Below are 19,486 nucleotides of genomic sequence, written 5' to 3'. Positions count from 1 at the left end.
CCCGGTCCAGCCCAGCCCAAAGAAACAATGGCGTTTCAGGGAGCTTTATCAGAGTTTCCTACCAGGACTCAGAATGGAGTAGTTAAATGACATTTTTATCTAAAATGGCTAATCAGTTTATAAGAAACCTTACATTGAATTAGAAGGAAAAAAAAAAAAAGCAAAATAGACATTTTGAGCATTTGTAAACAGTGTCTAGTTACATGTAGCAGGACTGTTCACTCATCCATTTTATTTTTTTATTATTTCTCGCGCAGGCTCTCTTTTTTTCAAAACTTCTTTTCACATTATTATTATTTTTTTTTGTTTTGAAAGTAACTTCAATCAAAATGTGTTAAAAGTCTCATTTATGGCCTCCTATAAAAATTTGACACATTACTTAAAGGACAAAGTTTTTCTCCTAATTGGATTGGAAAAATTTCTTTTAATCTAGTCTATAAAAATGACATATGTCCATTGAATATGTAAAATGCACATAAATTTTTAATAATATGTGTATTTTACATATTATTAAAAAAAGAGATATATGGATGAAAACTTTGTCCTAACAACAAATACAATAAAACCCAAAATAAAAATCGACAAAAACCTTTTACGCTTGTCATTCAAACCCCACCGGAAGGTCTGGAACTATTGGATTCGGCCGTAGGAATTTGCCCAGGTATTCTCAAACTAGAGGAAATTGGACAAAGAGAAACTGGCAACCGAACCCAAGCAAGCAAAAGCAATATGAAGTTTATCATAAAACTCATATATTATTTACGACATTCTATTTTGAAGTGATTTGTTATCAATATCGAACTTGGTACATTTTTTGTATCTGTGAAACCATTTGCTAGGAAACTTGTGAAACAAACTCAAAGGCGAATCGGTCCTCTTGAACTCATACGCCACAAGCAACAGCTTTGTCCCACTTCCGGAAATACAATCGTTATCACAATGTCTCTCACCCAAACCCATTCGGTTGGTTGGACCTTCTACCCAAATTCAATATCTGAAACACAAAACGCGCAAGCAAAGTTCCAAACAAAATCGGACCTTCTACCCAGATTCACCCAAACCCATTCGGCGAATTCCAGCGGCAACGTTCAGCAAATTCCGGTGGCAGTGTTCGGCGGTGGGTTGTTTAGGGGTGCCTTCTTTTTTGTTTTGAGAAAACTTCCCTGAAGACCATCGAACTTACACCCGTTTTAAAATACCCCATAAACTTTAAAATCTCTCAATTTAATTTCTTGAACTTTCAATTACTCTTAATTTGGACCTATCCGTCAATTTTAGCCGTTAAAAATACAAGAAAAATACCAAAATATTCCTAATTTTTATTTTATTTTTAAATAAAAAATGTTTTGGAAGTTAGAATTTTATACAAAAGTCAGGAGTATAAACGTCATGTAACTTTTAAAATTTGACGGAGGGGTCGAAATTGAGAGCTATTGAAAGTTCATGAGACTAAATTGAGAGATTTTAAAGTTTAGAGGAAATTTATCAAATCGGATGAAAGTTCAAAAATTTTCAGTGAAGTTTCCCCTTTTGTTTTTCTACACCAAAAAGATACCGTGTTTTTATCTACACTCACTTTTTTTTTTTTTTTTTTTTTTTAATGTGTCAATTTCTTATTAGATACAGTAACACCAGAGATATTAGGGCTCTTTTTTTTTTTCTTTTTTATTTCTTTTTCATTCTCCCGCTATCTCTCTCTCTCTCTCGGGCCCTCGGCAGCCTGTTCCCACCTCTCCAGCTCTCTCTCTCTCGGCAGATCGAATCTCTCTCTCTCGGCAGACCACGGTTTCACACGGCGTCTCTCTCTGCAGACCGCTTGCCTCCGTCGTGCTCAAGGTAAGCTCCTCTCTCTCTCTCTCTCTCCCTCTCTCGCTCTCGCTCTTTTCCTTCTCCCGTCTCCCGTTTTGTGGACATCCCCTCCCCTGTTTCCCCTTCTTGTAGGCGAGATGGATATGGGTGAGGCTGAGAGTGAAGATTTTGGTTTGATTGTAGATTGGGTATGAGTTTGTACACTAGTGGATGCTGAAATTTACACTCCAGGTTGTTCTGTGTCAAGATTAAATAGAGTTGATGCATTATTTCCGTTGAGATTTTCTGCACTTGTGCTCAGCTTGTATGGGTGATAACATCAGATTTTTAATTAAAGTAATTTGCTAGATTAAATAAATTTGATGCATTATTTCCGTTGAGATTTATTTGATTGAGATTTTCTGCACCTGTGCTCAGCTTGTATGGGTGATAACATCAGATTTTTAATTAAATAAAAATAGAACCAATAAAGAGTAAAGAAATAATATTTAAATGATATAGATAAAAATATAGCTAATAAAGCCTTTAAAAACCTATTATCTAAACTAGATAAATTGAGTTTTGAATATCTATTTTGCATAAACCATTGTGAGTAATAACACAAGAAAGAAAGTCGCGAAAGAAAGTTTTTTATTGTGTTGCCAGGCGCTCGAGCTGATTTATAAAATTTCATTCAGAGTTATTGAAACCTAACTCGAGCTAATTCTTATATTTCCTTTCCGATTAGAACTCGGAGGTACGTTGATTTCTTTTTCCTCTTTTTTATCTTGGACTCTGAATTTTGTGCTCGTTATGGGTTGTGTTTTTTATTATTATTATTTTTTTCCCTTGGGTAACATTAGAAATAGGGTTTTGATATGGTTCATCGAAGTGGGTTTTGTGGGAATGGGCGGTGTGGGATTTATGTTTCAGGTAATGGGTGTGAGAAATTAGGTGTAGCTTTAATAGCCCATCTCAATCTCTCACGGTTTCTCTAATCTCCATCAACAAAGAGGATAAGTTTGGGTGTAGGTCAGAAGCTTGGGACCCAGGTCTAGAACGTGGCTTGTTTTCTACCCATCAGATTCATGCCATTGCTACCCAAATTCCACCTTCCGTGATTCGATCGAGACTGGGGAGGATAAGTTGTGCAGAACGAGTAAGATCTCTTTGTGGGTTGAACAATGGGATTTTGGTGTGGGTTGTTGATGTTAATCTCTTTGTTGTAAAGACGATGCATTCTTTGTCTCTTTAGTATGCAATTCCATCTTTTTTGTTGTAAAGACAATGCATTCTTTGTCTCTGTAGTATGCGATTCCATCTTTTTTGTTGTACGCGATTCAAGGCTCAGGTTTTCAGTTTCTTTCTGGAAGCTGTAGATTGAAACCTTGATTCAATAATTATACACTAATATCTTGATGTATCAGACCTTCTTCATGGGTGAAACTTTCTCATCGAAAAACTTAGCTGCCAACACGAGTACATGAGTAATTCTAGCAGTTCCTCTTGTGTCCATCCAAAAATGATGTGGCTATTAAAATAACCATTTAATCAAAATCCAATAATGATTAATCACATGTCCAATGGTGATTTTAATAGCCACATCATTCTTGATGCAACTCAAGAGGGACTTGTAGCTTTACTCCTGCCAACACTCCTAGGGTTTGATTTTGCTTGGACTTTCTAAGCTCATTGCAACCCGAACTTGCATCTGACCTTCCAACCGCCAACACCCCCTAGGCACACTCTGCGTTGATGAATTAATCTCAGTAACACATGACCAAAAGCACATTCATTAATCAAATTGTATACATCCTAATACCTAAAATTTTTTCATATCATCATTCAAATAAAGTAAAAATAACTGTGTTTGGGTCATTCGGGTTCGTCGAGTCAGATGTGTCATGTGGTGTCAACCCGACATGTCCTGTTAACTAAATTGGTCACATGGGTCGTGTCGTGTCATTAAATATCCAAAATTGGGTTTGAGTTTGTTTGGGTTGTTGAAAGAATGCTGATGGTTTCACACACACACATATATATATACTTGTTAGATTTATGTGACATTATTCCTTTTTGAGATCATTTTCAAATGGTAGATGGTATTAAGGAATTGCTGGGGGGGGGGGGGGGGGGGGGGGGGGGGGGAATGTCTGGCAACTTGTATCAATTTAAGTATTGATCATGTTTTACCCCTTTGATAGGTTGAAGAATGCCAAAGGTGAAAACAAACCGTGTTAAGTACCCAGATGGCTGGGAATTAATTGAGCCTACTCTTCGTGAACTGCAAGCAAAGATGAGAGAAGGTTAATAATCTTTCCATATAGTGTGTAACTTGGGGAGTTTTTCTTTTTTATTCCTACATATTGATCGAACTCTATGAAACTAACAGCGGTATATCCTTTATTCTTTGGGCAGCTGAGAATGATCCGCATGATGGTAAGAGAAAATGTGAGACATTATGGCCTATTTTTAAAATAGCACATCAAAAGAGTCGTTACATTTTCGACCTTTACCACCGGAGGAAGGAAATATCCAAGGAATTGTATGAGTTCTGTTTGGATCAAGGCTATGCTGACCGCAATCTAATCGCAAAGTGGAAAAAGGTTTGTCTCAAAATCAATTTTATCTAGGTTTAGTACTGTTGAGTATGTTTTGCTTCCTTTTTTGGTGTGTATAGGACATACATAGCAACACATGCAGAAGCTTTGGAGCTATTCTTATATGCTCCTGCAGTAGTTCATAAACACTCGATTATTAAAGTTAAAACAATATAAGCATGAAATCATTTTTTTTTTCCATCGATTTATCTGTCTTTAAGTTGTTCTAAACAATATCATTTGTTCCTCAATAAGTTTTTACATTCTTTTATTCTAATTTAATTTCATGGTCCTGTTTAAATTGCAGCCGGGGTATGAACGTCTCTGCTGCTTACGATGCATTCAACCACGGGATCACAATTTTGCTACCACATGTGTGTGCCGAGTGCCAAAGCACCTGAGAGAGGAGAAAGTTATAGAGTGTGTCCATTGCGGTTGTGGGGGCTGTGCAAGTGGGGATTAATTCTTCTCTTCTTCCAAGAATGGCAAGATCTTTGTACCATGTATTTTTCGGCAATCTGTGTAAACCTTCGCTTGTCTTAATCAACCTGAGGCTGGACCTTTGCAACTGGTATTAGGGTATCTTGCTAACTGTGGTTGCTGTGACAAATTGTTTTGATACCAAACATAACTTAAAAGCATAGTTGGAAAATCTTGCCCACTTTTCAAGTTTGTCGTCATAGAATTGTGTAAGATATTTCCTACTATCAAGGGTTGCATGCTTCTTATTGTGCTGTAATTGTTATAGAACTATGGTTCCTTAATATTTAGTTGTTTTGTTGTCGGGTGAGGTTGTATTCTCACTATATTTTACGGTCCATATTAGATTTCCCTAGAGAGTTGCATTCTTTGTGTGGATTGTGGTTTTAGGAAAATGACTTTGGATAATTTAAGATAGAGGAATGTTATTGCAGTGGATTAGTGTTGTGTATGTAAGAAAAGTAGGGAATCTACTGATCACTTCCTTCTTCAATGTAGGTTGCAAGAGATTTATAGAGTTTGATTTTCCGTTTAGTGTTACATGATTATGCCTTATAGGGTGAGAGAGTTGTGGTAAGTTGGAGAGGACAATTGGAACATCATAGTGCTTTGGAAGTGTAAGGAGGATAGCTCTTTTGTGTTTAATGAGGTGTATTTGGGAAGAGCGGAACGCAAGGAGTTTTGAAGATCATGAGATTGTGATTAAAGAATATGCCGTTTCAATCCCTTTATGGAGCGTTTAATAGTTTTCATGTTTTTGATTTCTCAAAGTTTTGAGAGTTTTGTTCTATTTTATTATTTTCTACATTAGAGGTTATATATTATATACAACAAAATTAAATATTAACTGTGTAATAGGTCCTGTTCCAATTTACCATAAATTATCAAAACTATACTATAGTTTGCCATTATTATCAGATATGGTGGAAGAATAATGTCTTGAGTACCCATTATGACAAGTTTTACAACATTCAACCGAAAGTCTACTTCACCAAAATTTAAGTGGGAAAGTGGGGACATCAAGCCTTGCTTTTGCTTTTTACAATTTTCCCTTCAGCGCTCTTTTCTCTCCTCTCTCTCTCCTCGGGAATGCTATAAGTTCGTCTCCCCGTGGGCCGTGGATAATGGCCATTATAAATAAAGTTTGCCTCCTTTTCTCCTAGTCTAATTCGCATGACACAGAAAAAAGAATAAGAGCACATTGGAATTACGTTTGAAAAATATAATTTTTTAGTCAAAAATAGTTTTTTAGAAAAAAAGTTTTATTTTTTAAGGTTTTGTTAAAAGTGTATTTTGACTATTTTTAAACTTTTTGAATCCTTAAAAGCGATTTTAATTTTTTTACTAAATGAATACTTTTTTCTTCAAACGAATTTTTCGAGTTTTAAAAGCATTTTTAGACTCTTCAAATGCAATCTCAAACAGACCCCAAGTCCACTTTGCATTGTCAACCAACGAGCATGGACTCATTGAGATTCGATTGTAAATTTGTAATGATATTGAATTGATGTAATTATGTTTTAGTTTTAATTTGAAACCAATTCCAAATGAGTAATGCCAAATACTGCACCTTCATTTCATCTCATCCCATCCTATTATGCTAATGTGGCAATATGCCCTTAAAATCAGCTCTTGTTAAAAAATTAATAATAATAATAATAATAAAGAATAATAATGCCACCTTTATCTCACCCTTATTCCATTTGATTGATGTGGTAGCAATCATCCGCTTTTGGATTTATTATAAATAAAAAATATCAAATGATTGATAGACACTACAACATTAATCGAGTAAAACGTTGACAAGATGAAAGTGTAGGATCAAGTGTATAGCATTTCTCTAAAAAAAATAATAATAATAATAAATAAATAATACTGTGGTGCTCACGCAAATTTCTATCATAATATCTAATTTGATAGTGGTTGAATGTGTAGATTAGGGTGAGATGGTCCATAGTTGGTATAGTTGGTAATTAATTATGATTTATTAGTCATGGTTGACACGCTATCTCATTCACGGACTTGATTAAGATCCTTTGCTTTGAACAATAGTCAACACCGGCTAAAGCCTAAAACTTTCCACATTCTGATTTTCAGGTGGCACAAAACTTGACATCACAGCCTAGGGGGTGCAAGTGCAACTTTCTTCTTTTGAAATTCTTTATCTATTTATTTTGTGAGTTAATTCTTTATTATTGAGATGTATATGCACAGAATTTTCTACTGCTAAATGGCTTGTGACTTGTCTTTGTACACTGTTTTTCTTCCAATTGCATATCAAATCAAGAAAATTCATTTTGATAATTCATGAACTCACCTAAAGCCAATTGATGTTAAGGGAGAAGACTCAAACCTTTCATTTTTAGAATGATCATAAAGAGCATTATTGTGTCCCAACATCACTCATCATCTATTCAATCATTTCATGTCAAAAAAAAAATCTATTCAATCATTGTCCTTGATGCTCAATATCATAAGATAAAAAACTGCATGTTTATTTCAGGAGAATAGTGATCACACATTGATCAATTTTAATAGGATAAATTGATAGAAGCAAGATTTGAACTGATCAAGGTTTTATTTTGATATTATATTAAATCATCACTTATCACAAAAGTTTAAATTAAAATAAAAAGGAAAATTGGAGATAAATATTTAATAAACTCCTATACAACTTCCATAATTATTATATCAGAACTTGAATTATTTCTTATAAGTATGAATTTAAAGGTTGATGTTTAGTGTCTCGTCATCCAATTATTTAACCAGGTTTCGACGGGTTCCAACCAGGTCCCAACCAGGTCCTATTTAGGTCATGGTAAAGTCTTAGTTGGGTCTCGACGAGGTTTCAGTAAAGTCGTGACAGGGTTCCGGCAACATCTTTGCTGAGTCTATCAATTTGAGAATGAGATACTTAAATTCAAAAAATGATTTACGATTTTTTTCCTAAAAATTAAAGAGGATTTTTTTGGTGAAGCAAAAAATACAGAAAACAAACGAAATTGATGATTTATCATCTTTAATCAATTTCATTTCCGGAAATTGATGGCTGTGTTTGGCAAAGGGCTGGGTTGGACTGGACCCAAAAATTTTAAAAATTCTTTTCAAAATCAATTTTAACATTCTTACTTTTTACATCACATCAATTACTTATTATTACTATTCAAATAAAAAAATCACTACAAATAATTTTTTTTTTTTAAATTTTTTTATACAAAATATTTTTACTTTTTTTTTTTTTTCTCTCATATCAATCCAATCTACTACAATACTATTCTATGGATCGGGATTCCCTCCAATTGTGAGTAATTGGAGAATCTCATTTTGTGAGATCTTAGCCATCCAAAACATCCAAGGGTCTAAGATCATTTAGGAACACAAAACCCAAAAATAAACTCAACACATCTGATTATAAATAATAAAAACATTTATTTATTTATTTTTTAAATAATTGGAGGAGAAGGCACCCCATGGGGCGGTTCGCCGCCCCCGGCGACCATCCCATGGGTGGCGCGAGGCCATTTCTAGGCCATGGGGGTGGCTGTGCGGCCACCCCATGGCCCAAGAGGGGCCGTGCGCCAGCCCCAGATGGGCAAATTTGGGCGGAGCCGCCGCCCCTTGTTTTTTTTTTCCGTTTTGTTTTTAAGTGGCCACCCCATGGCCCAGGGGTGGCCGTGCGCCAGCCCCATATGGGCAAATCTGGGCGGAGCCGCCGCCTTTTGTTTTTTTGTTTTTTTTTTTCTCGTTTTGTTTTTAAAATAATTAATTAATTAATTTTTTAATTTAAATTTGGTATAAAATCCTGTGTAGTTGTGTTTGTGTTTGAGTTTTGAGATTAAAATATTTTGAACCCTTCTATTCATCTAAGGGCGATTCTCATTTTCTCTCTCTCAATTAGAGGGGATCCTGATCCTATTTGCTTTAATATAGGGATAACTTCAGAAAACCCCCCTGAAGTTCCAGCCGATTTGAAAAGACCCCCCTGAATTTCCAAAGCTCTCACTTAGACCCCCTGAACTTTGGTTTTCTCTCACTTTGGACCCCTTTAACATTAAACTACGTCGTTTTGGATGTTTTATACCCATTTTACCCTTCCTCAAAACTATGTCGTTTTGTGTCCTAAAATCACAACACATATCCAGCCCAAAACGACGTCGTTTTAAGCATAATTTTTTTTTTTAATTAAAAAAAGTAAAATATATATATAATAAAAAAAAAATTAAAAAAAAAAAAAAAAAAAAAACGGGGGTGGCTACAGCCACCCCCTGGCCGATCTGGGGGTGGTCGAGCCACCCCCATGGCCAAGGGGGTGGTCCGGCCACCCCCTTGGCCCCAAAAAAAAAAAAAAAAAAAAAGGGATGGGGTGTTTTTGGGGGTGGCCGGACCACCCCCAAGGGGCTGGAGTGGTTTCGGCCACCCCATACCGGCCGTATGGGGTGGCCGAAACCACCCCCAGCCCCTTGGGGGTGGTCCGGCCACCCCATATGCACCCCCCCGCCCCCCCGTTTTTTTTTTTTTTTTTTTTTAACCCTTTTGGGGGTGGCCGGACCACCCCCATGGCCAAGGGGGTGGTCCGGCCCTCCCCCCAGACCGTCCAGGGGGTGGCTCTGCCACCCCCTTGGCCAAAAATGGGGTGGTTCGGCCACCCCATTTTGGCCAAGGGGGTGGCTGAAGCCACCCCAGTTTTTTTTTTTTTTTTTTTTTTTTTTTTTTTTTTTTAATTTTTAATTTTTTCTTTTTTTAAAAAAATAAAAATTAATGCCTAAAACGACGTCGTTTTAGGCTGGGTAATTTTAGGACACAAAACGACGTAGTTTTGGGGAAGGGTAAAATGGGTATAAAACATTCAAAACGACGTAGTTTAATGTTAAAGGGGTCCAAAGTGAGAGAAAATGGAAGTTCAGAGGGCTTAAATGAGAGTTTTGGAAATTCAGGGGGGTCTTTTCAAATCGGCTGGAACTTCAGGGGGGTTTTCTGAAGTTATCCCTTTAATATAAGTCTCACATTATCCGAAACTAAACGAATTCTAGGATAATCAAACAAATAGAAATATGAAATGACAGCGGACAACGAATACCTATGATAATAAAATCTCCTGAACGTATTTCATGACATAAATACTTAAATAGTGAAATGCATTTATGAAAACCCATCATTTATATTTGCAGTTGCAGCGTTGAAAATTATGACAGCTCTGATCGATGCAGTAGGTAATCAACTTCAGTTATTATTGCTTACATAATAGCCCCGCAACTACTTTCAGTTTGACAATGACATATCTCATAACTTCGAGATAACTTCGAGATGTATATATATATATATTTTAAGTTAGGCTTTATTTTGGGGTAAAATAATTTTTGAAAAAATACTTTTTATATTTTTAGTATTTGATATGATAAAAAATAGTAGTCAATAAAAAATAATTTTTTTGAATTATCTGAGAAAATCTCTTTAATTTCTGAACAAATGATTCAATTTTTGAAAAAAGTCATTAGATCTCATGTTTTGTTAAATTATCACTCTCTTTGATGTTTTGATCATTTCGTGGAGATTTTTGTAATCGAATGTGTTGATTCCTCTCTTTTTAGCAGTCTCTATATTAGATTATGACAGTGCATTTTTAGCTTTAGCTTCTTTGCTGTGGTTATTGCTAGTTCCAAATGGGATTCAGATAGACTTACCTTAATCTGTGCCCATTTTGCTTATATTACCGCTTTATGCGGCCTCTTGAGAGGACATTACAACGCTATTTTAATTTGTTTTGGATATGTTGTTAAGAAGCTCATCCCATTTTCATTTTTAGGATCTCTCACTTCTTTCATTCGGATTAAAAGAGGTAAGGATCCTTCCTTGTAACCATTTCCTTATTCAATTTAAAAAAAAAAAATGTGAGTTAATAGGGGATAACTGTGAGAGTTAGAATTCAAATTCATGATATTTATATCATATACTACGTTAAATTATTACTTATCTCCAAACTTAAATATTTTACCCGTCTTCTTTTATATATATATATATATATAGGTAATTGGCCTTGATGTGCATGATAGAGCAAAATATTGAACACATGGCAATTAATTAAGGGAATGGCGTGGCAATCAATTACAACCAAACATGTTCCAGATTGGGAGTGCTCATGAGAGTCATGATGCAACATTAACAATTTTTTCTTTTTTCTTTTTTATTAAAAAAAAAAAAATGGTGAATAAATTATATGGGATTTACCTGTAAACATACCAACCAACAAACAAAATACATCAAACACACGCATGTTTTTAATTAGATTATAAAAAAATTAATTAATTCAGGCTATTAAACTAACAACTATCTTTAAAATTTTCAGCAATCAGTCTATTAAATCTTTATGTTGCTCTATCCATTCCAAAGAATAATATTCATGAATTTTTCAGATTGGATTGTTGCTCCTATCATTGGGGTATTTTTCAACAACTCAAAGTTTCACTACTTTGATGGCTTTGAAGATCTCTTATAATGTTAATTTTAAAGTATATCATCTTGTAAAATGATAGATTCTTCAACTTAAGATCTTTAACTTTTTCGAATCTCCCTCCCCCCTCTTGTGTGGACATATCAAAAAAAAAAAAAAAAACTTTAACTTTGATATCATGTTAAATTACCAATTATTTCAAAAGTTAAAATTAATAAGAATATATAAATTTAATTATTTAATCATTACTTTAACACCAATTATATCTTTGAAAGCATTAATGACTAGTCATTTTCTTTTCTCTGTTTGCATTAATAGCCACCTTCTTATATAGGGATGGATCCTCACCAGTCTAAATGGATTGGAGGGGAACCAGTTCTCTTTAGCATAGGGGAAGAATTATTTTAAAAAAAAACTTTTTAGACAATTTTGTCCATACTTTAACAAGAACTAGCTCCTTTCCTGTCCTTTTGGACTGGAGATGATCCAAATACCTTATATAGTAACTTTATTTTCTCTCTCCCCAATTTCATTTGAATAAGAGAAAGAAAAGGAAAAAAAAAAAAAAAAAAAAAAGAGGAAAAAGAATAGTAATGGTGTGTGGTTAGTGGGAAAGAACCAGCCAATATTTTTTTTTTTTTTTTTTTTTTTCGGTTCTTTAAAATTTGTTTATTAAATTTTTTTTTTTTTTTTTTTTTTTGTTTTTTATGAACTAAAGACTACTGTAAGAGTAAAAAAAGTAGGCATTTGAAAAAAAAAAAAAAAAAAAAAAATCTTAATGGGTATGGCCCAAAAAAATTAAGAATATGGCCAAAAAATTAAAAAATAGGACAATTTTCTTTTTTTCTTTTTTGGCCAAATGACTAAAATTAAAAGTTTTTTTTTTTTTTTTTTTACTTATAATTTTTTTCCTTATTTTTGAGGGCAGAGGAGACTAGAGGACCATGGCCTACCCAGTACCCCTCCTTCCGTCACAGGTTGTTGGCATTAAACTCACAAGTCCTGTGAAGCATAATAGTCAACGGTGTGAAGTGAAGTTGATTTTTGTCAGCCTTAAATTGTGATCGATTAAAGTTGTTTGATTTGTCAAGCATATCCAACGGTCCCTGGCTCCGTGCACAATATTCTCTAACATAGCACCGCGTGCAGCGTGGCCAAATCCATTGGTTTATCGCCGTTGTTGTGACATCGACATAGCTAGCGACTGAAGGTGTGAATGAGGTTGAAGCCCCGACATGTTGATGTTATATCAAAACTAATGACAAAAAGGATTTGACGCCAAACTCTGCGGCTAAAACTAATCCAAAAGTATCCAATCGGTTAAGCAAAACAAGAGGATAAAATAAAACTATTTTACCCTCTGTATTGTGCTAATCCGTTGAAATAGAGGCTGCCATTCCAAGTACTAACCACGTCTTCATCACAAGATTCAAAAGCTTGAGCCGCCGCCAGATTATTTTTTTTTAAAAAATCTAATCAAGTTGATTTGGTGGGCTGGGCTCCACGAGTCCAGTAGGCTAGTGAGATGTTTTACAATGCACGACACGGGTGCTAGGCTAGATAGCATTCCGCGACGAAGGAATCCTTTCGTTTTCTTGAAGTAGGTGAATCTGGGCGTGGGCCCACCCGTTATATCTTTAGGCACGAAAGCTCATAGTTAAGGCTGCCTTGGGATTTTAGGAAAAAGAAAAACTAATGTTATAAGTTTTTTTAGAAATTTTTTTTGAGTTACCTTAAATATGATGTGACGTTTAAGGTTGTATTTGGCAAAGAGCCTGGCTGAATCGGACCTAAAAATTTTAAAATTTTTTCTCAAAATCAACTTCAATGTTCTTATTTTTTACATCACATCAATTACTTTTTATTACTATTTAAATAATAAAATCTCTACAAAACAAATTTTTTTTCACTTTTTTATACAAAACATTCTTACTTTTTTTTTCTCATATCAATCAAATCTGCTACAGTACCATTTCACTATTTTTTTTCTCCATTCTATTGCTAAACACAGCCTAAAATTACCAATAGATCAAAAGTCAATAAATCACATTACATTTGGAATAATTTTAGGACTTTAGAAAGACTTATAACATTTTTTTTTTAACAATAAAAAGACTTATAGCATTACTCGCTAAAATAATTACATCTTTACTTATTTAGAAAAAGAAAAACAAGGTGCTTGGGAGAAAAAACAAGCTCATCTTCCCAGAACAAAGCAGAATGAGTAATGCTAAGTACCATATTTATTCTTCTAAAATTCTTTTAAAGTTGATGTGGTTTTTAAAATAACCATTAAATTTTAGATGAATCATACTTAAAATTTAATCAAATAATAATTTTAAAAGCCACGTTAAATTTTAAAAAAAAAATAAAAAATAACACCTAGCATTATTCAATCGGAATTGCTGCAACAAAGGGCAAAGGGAAATCATAAATGATGATGTCATGTCTTGTCAGAACGAGTGACAGAACATGCTAATCTAGCGCTTTTAATTGCTTGTAACCGAACCATGTGCATGCATTTTAATGGAGTCACTGAGTCAGTATGGGACAAAGATTTCTTTTAAATTTAGCTGGAATAATTTATTTATTTATTTTTTAAACTTAGTATATAAAAATCACAATAACATTACCTATACAATTTGGCGTTTCCTCTATCCATATCCTATTAGCTATCTTTAACATGACATGGGTATGCGCGTTAAACCCACCAACATATATATATATATATATATATATATATATATATATGGGCGTTAAACCCACCAACACTTCCAGTCTTCCATCAATCATCATATAGTGCATGGTTCGTTCTTTCTTTTTGGCACGAGAATAGCACATACTTTTATGTTATTGATATTAAGATACAATTTAACATGTTTAATTATGGGCGTAATATTCCTACTCATAAAACGTCACAACCAATCAATTATTCCAATCATGTCAATCGTTATTAGTTACAAATATCTCCATATAACTCTTATTAAAACGATATAAATTGAAGATATTTTTAAAATGATCAAACGATAATGTGGTAGAACTTATTGTTAAAATCAACTAAACAATATTGATAAAAAGAAGAAGTACGAAGAAGGTGAGTGGGGACCCTTGGCAGAAAATACGAGGACAGCTCGACAACTGTAGAGTGGGCTTGCAAAAATGGCAGCGGACTACTGTGACTAATTTTGATTCTGTCATAAAGCAAAATGTCAAATGCCTGGAAGTTCTACAAGGACAAGGTGATCTCGCAAATTTTCAGCAAAAGAAAATTCTTCATATGGAAATTATGTCATTGATGGACCAAGAAGCTATGCATTGGAAACAGAGAGCCAAGGAAGATTAGCTAAAACATGGTGATCAAAATACAAAATTCTATCACGCATGTGCAAATCAGAAAAGAAAATCTAATTTTCTTAATAGTATTGTGGATATGAATGGTAGAAAATGGGATACCCAAGAAACGATCGGAAATGCTTTTGTTTAGTACTTTTCAAATATGTTAACCTCAGTGGCTACGGGCGATATGGCAAAATGTCTTGAGGCTGTTAATATGCGAGTAAATTCATAAATGAATACTCAACTAACTAGGGTGTTCACTGTAGAAGAAGTCAATGTGGCATTGCATCAGATGTCGCCACTCAAGGCGGCTGGGCCAGACGGTTTTAATGCGGGTTTCTATCAATCTAATTGGGTTGTGGTTGGGGAGGAGGTTAGCAATTATGTACTTGCATTTTTAAATTCTAGTTTTTTTAATAAAGAGCTCAATTCCACTTATATTGCTCTGATTCCAAAAACCAAAAATCCCACTTGTGTTTCGGAATTTAGGTCCATTAGTTTATGCAATGTCTTATACAAAATTGTGTCCAAGGTCATTGCAAATTGTCTAAAAGTGGTGTTACCAAAGATAATTTCACTCAATCAGAGCGCATTTATCCCAGGTAGATTGATCACTGACAACATTTTAGCAGCTTATGAGACCCTACATACGATGAATTCCCGCATGTGGGGGAAGGAGGGGTATATGGCTGTTAAGTTCGACATGAGCAAAGCGTATGACCGGGTGGAATGACATTTCCTTGAAGCGATAATGAAGCGGATGGGGTTTGATGATAAATGGGTTCAACTCATTATGATGTGTGTCTGTACTGCTAATTACACGGTTTTGGTCAATGGAATCCCAACAGGGAAAATTCAATCTTTAAGGGGGATAAGACAAGGGGATCCTATTTCACCCTACTTATTCCTTATTTGTGCATAAGCTGTCAGTGCTCTACTTTCTAGAGCTGATCGTCAGGGTGTCTTGACATGTGTCCCTACTTCTAGAAGGGTCTCTCCGTATTAACCATCTCTTTTTAGCAGATGACATCCTTCTTTTTTGTAAGGCCAATCTCAGACATTGGAACAGGATGTCCAGACTCCTCTACATGTATGAGAAAGCGTCAGGGCAATGACTAAATAAAGAGAAAACATCACTCTTTTTTAGTCGTAATACTTCGGAGAGGTCAAAAAAAGAAGATTTTAGACATCTTAGGGATCCCTGATACCCAAAGATACGACAAGTACTTGGGACTTTCAACCCTTGTTGGCAAGTCTCGTACAAAAGCCTTCAAGAGTATTAAAGATAGAGTGTGGAAGCGACTTTAGGACTGGAAATTAAAATTTCTTTCCTAAGTAGGGAAGGAGATTTTATTAAAAGCAGTTGTACAAGCCATACCGACATATAGTATGAGCGTCTTTCAACTCCCAACAGGCCTTTGCAAGGAAATTAATTATTTAATGCAAAGATTCTGGTGGGGGCAAAAATCGAATGAATCCCGGATACATTGGATGAGTTGGAAAAGAATGGGGCAACCGAAGGCGAAAGGCGGAATGGGTTTCGGGGACTTGGTTTTGTTTAATAAGGCGTTATTGGCAAAACAGGTTTGGAGGTTACTAATATCTCCGGATACGTTGACAGCAAAAATTATGCAAGGAAAATATTTTGCAGGAAAAACAATTCTGGAGGCAAAGTTGGGGTCAAATTCTTCTTTCGCTTGGAGGAGTATACATGGGGCTTGTGACTTGGTGAAGAATTGTCTGATTTGGAGGATTGGTAATGACAAACAAGTGCGTATATGGGGTGACCAATGGATGAAAAGTCCAAACACTTATACTATTCACACCCCACCACACATATTGAATGCAAGTGTTACTGTAAGTGAACTTATCGACCCTGATTCAAAATGGTGGAACATTGAGCTTATAAATTCTCTATTCAGCCCTGAAGAGACAAAAATCATTTTGTCTACACCCATTGGTTGCACGAACCAGCAAGACACACAGATCTGGAGGGGGACAACAACGGGGATATTCTCTGTTAGGAGTGCGTATCATCTAGCTATGGAACTAGATGGCCAGCATCGGCCGGAATGCTCTTCCAAAGTTGCACAGAGTCCTATTTTGGGAATCATTTGGAGTCTTAAGATTCCAAATGCTGCAAAAAATTTCATATGGCGTGTATGCCACAATTTATTACAAATGAGGGACAACTTGTTGAAAAGAAAGATAGTAGCGGATCCGGTATGCCCATTATGTAAATTGGAAGAGGAAATGGCACTTCATATTTTGTGGGGATGCCCTGCGGCAAGAGACGTATGGGAGGCTAGTATTCGGCCCATCCAAAAGTGTGTTTTCACTGGTTCAAATTTTGTGGAGTTGGCGGAGCAAATTTTACAGAAGGGGGGGTCAAGAAGTTTTATCCACTTTTGTGGGGATTGCAAGAAGTATATGGGCTCGTCGGAATGAGGTAATCCACGGTGATGTTTTTACTCACCCCAACACCATTATTCAGAATACAATGAAAGCTCTGGAGGAATACATGGAGGTCAACACAAATCATGGAACTCATGTGGATCGTGTTGCTCCCGTGGTCAGGTGGTGTCCTCCGCCGGTGAATAAATATAAAGCAAATTGGGATATCGCCTTGAATAAAAATTCTTCCAGGATAGGAGTGGGTGTTGTTGTAAGGGACCATGCAGGCTGTGTAATGGTTGTTCGTAGTATCACAAAAATGGGTCTGCTTGATCATCTTGCTGCAGAAACACTTGGTGCGTTTGTGGCAGTGAACTTTTGTCGGGAAATTGGGCTGAATGATATTATCTTGGAAGGTGACTCTTTGCAAGTGGTGAAAGCGGTGTCTTCATTGGAAGAAAATTGGACGAATAATAGCCATTTGGTAGAGGATGTTAGATCAGTTCTATGCTCTCTGCGAAGCTGGTCTTGTTGCTATGTAAGTAGAGAGGCTAATCATGCTGCCCATATAATGGAAAAGAATGTCACACAACAGGTCCTAGATAGGGTCTGGTTGGAGGAAACTCCTGATTGTATCAGGGATGTTATTTTGATGGAGCAATCTGCTCTGTCAGTGAGTATTTGATGAAATACAAAAGCAATTTTACTTAAAAAAAAAATCACGTTTCCTAATAATTAATCATGGATAAGATTCATTGTTACTAGCTGTCTATATTGTGATTAATTCAGACAATTAATTAAGAAATAACTCTCATAAAGTCTTCTTATTTTTTTTTTTGGAATGGGAAAATTTTCATACTCATTCATTGATAAAAGATCGCGAGCAAGAACTCTTACAAACAAAGTAAAATCTCTGAAAGCAAATCATAGCCGAAGCTAAAGTTATATATGTCAACAACATACTAATCAACCATTACAAAACATCTGCTAACCCATGACTATTCACCAGGTTTAAAAACAGATCTGCATCAAACAGACACCTTCCAATGCATAGGTAGCGCTTATTCCTTGGCCTTGAGAATAAAGAACCCCAAGCCAAAACTCTTCCTCCTCGACCCGATAGCTAGGATATCGTTCACATCCACAACCCAAGGGTTTGGACCAAAGCAGCAACAGACAGATCAAAGAAAGGACATAACCTTATTACAAACAAAAAATAGGAAAGAAAAATGAACAGGGAAATAAAGGGATAAAAACGGAAATACAAGCAAAAATAGGAAAAAAAGGGAAATACAAGGAAAAAAACAAGAAAAAAAATACTATGCGGATAACGGCAGCTGGGAGGAAGTCAATCACGTGCTGGCCGAAAACTGACGCTAAAAGACCGGGCAGCGAACGGTGGGCGGCAGAGCGGGCGTGGAGGAGATCGGCAGCACACACAAAACAAACTAGGGGGAGAGTTTGAGTGAATCCCTCAAGAGCAGCACCCACAGAGTGTGACAGACAAGCAACATAAACAAATAACAACACACCAAGATAAACGTCAAAACAATAGGCAGAAAAGGAAAACAAAACCACAGTCGGAGATACGGATCTAGTGCAAAAGGTGAGATGGGCACATGCGAAACCGGTTAGCAAGGTGGTGGGGCGAAACTGGTTGTCTAAAAAGTTTTTTTTGAATAATTTTGCCCCTAAAGAGAACAAATTTCCAAATGGACCGGAGGGGATCTCCATTCCTATAAAAGAAGGTGGCTATTAATGCAAACAGAGGAAAGAAAATGACAAGTCATTAATGCTTTCAAAGATATAATTGATGTTAAAGTAATGATTAAATAATTAAATTTATTTATTCTTATTAAATTAAAATTTTGAAATAATTGGTAATTTAACATGATATCAAGGGAGGAAGGCGGCAAGGTGGAGAAAGGGAGAAGGGCCACGCCGGAGAAAAGCAGACCAAAGGGGGGAAAGGGGCAGCAGAGAAGGGAGAGAGATGAGACAACGAGACTAGGGGCATCAGGTAAACTTCTAGCACCCGTTGCGAAGAAGGCAAGGGGAGGAGGGAGACAGCCAACGGCCGTCCTTCCTCCCCAAGCCTGGAGATACCTTACCTGTGCGGTTGTGGCGCTTAGAGAGAAAAGAGCTAGGGTTTGGGATTTCTAAAACGTCAACTCAATCGGTTCGTTAAACTCATTTATAAAGTCTTCTTATTTAAGCGCTTGTTCGGACAAATAAGTCATCCACATGCTCTCAAAATATATTCAACGAATTGGAGCCAAGCCCATCCCAACACAAGGTTTTGAGAAATTGACTTTATGCCAATTCTTCGTGAGTCACGTTACAGCCTATTTTTCCATCCACCCTAAAAACAATGGATTGGCTATAGTACGTTTTGAATAAGCTTGTGGTCCTCAATGGTTAGAATCACCATGATTGAGCT

At 35.9% G+C, this 19,486-nt stretch overlaps 2 protein-coding genes across 4 annotated transcripts; both read left to right on the top strand.

The window, feature by feature from the left end:
• The first annotated feature begins 1,672 nt into the window (after nt 1–1,672).
• Nucleotides 1,673–5,158, top strand: LOC132162523 (protein BUD31 homolog 2). 3 transcript variants are annotated; one of them, XM_059572758.2, is made up of 5 exons: nt 1,673–1,836; nt 2,821–2,947; nt 3,993–4,094; nt 4,207–4,394; nt 4,696–5,158. In XM_059572758.2, exons 3-5 carry the CDS (start codon nt 4,001–4,003, stop codon nt 4,849–4,851), a joined length of 438 nt encoding a protein of 145 aa, XP_059428741.1. In that variant the 5' UTR covers nt 1,673–1,836; nt 2,821–2,947; nt 3,993–4,000; the 3' UTR covers nt 4,852–5,158. The 3 variants fall into 3 exon arrangements, with proteins under 3 accessions (XP_059428741.1, XP_059428740.1, XP_059428739.1); XM_059572757.2 differs by having other exon boundaries at nt 2,802–2,947; XM_059572756.2 differs by lacking the exon at nt 2,821–2,947.
• Nucleotides 5,159–17,152: 11,994 nt separating this feature from the next.
• LOC148583231 (uncharacterized) lies at nt 17,153–17,731 on the top strand. Its single transcript, XM_088511031.1, has one exon. The coding sequence runs from the start codon at nt 17,153–17,155 to the stop codon at nt 17,729–17,731; it is 579 nt and encodes a 192-aa protein (XP_088367157.1).
• Nucleotides 17,732–19,486: the final 1,755 nt, after the last annotated feature.

Source organism: Corylus avellana, chromosome 10, assembly GCF_965113065.1.
Source record: "Corylus avellana chromosome 10, dhCorAvel1.hap1.2, whole genome shotgun sequence".
NCBI lineage: Eukaryota > Viridiplantae > Streptophyta > Magnoliopsida > Fagales > Betulaceae > Corylus > Corylus avellana.
Note: the sequence above shows the minus strand (reverse complement) of the source record. Positions and strands in the feature narration are given on the sequence as shown.

Bases quoted from the DNA above. Each gene is read 5' to 3' on its own strand.
- LOC132162523 (XM_059572756.2), top strand. From the start codon at position 4,001: ATGCCAAAGGTGAAAACAAACCGTGTTAAGTACCCAGATGGCTGGGAA. The intron at 4,095-4,206 runs GTTAATAATCTT...TTCTTTGGGCAG, and splicing joins GCAAGCAAAGATGAGAGAAG to CTGAGAATGATCCGCATGAT. The intron at 4,395-4,695 runs GTTTGTCTCAAA...TTTAAATTGCAG, and splicing joins TAATCGCAAAGTGGAAAAAG to CCGGGGTATGAACGTCTCTG.
- LOC148583231 (XM_088511031.1), top strand. From the start codon at position 17,153: ATGAAAGCTCTGGAGGAATACATGGAGGTCAACACAAATCATGGAACT.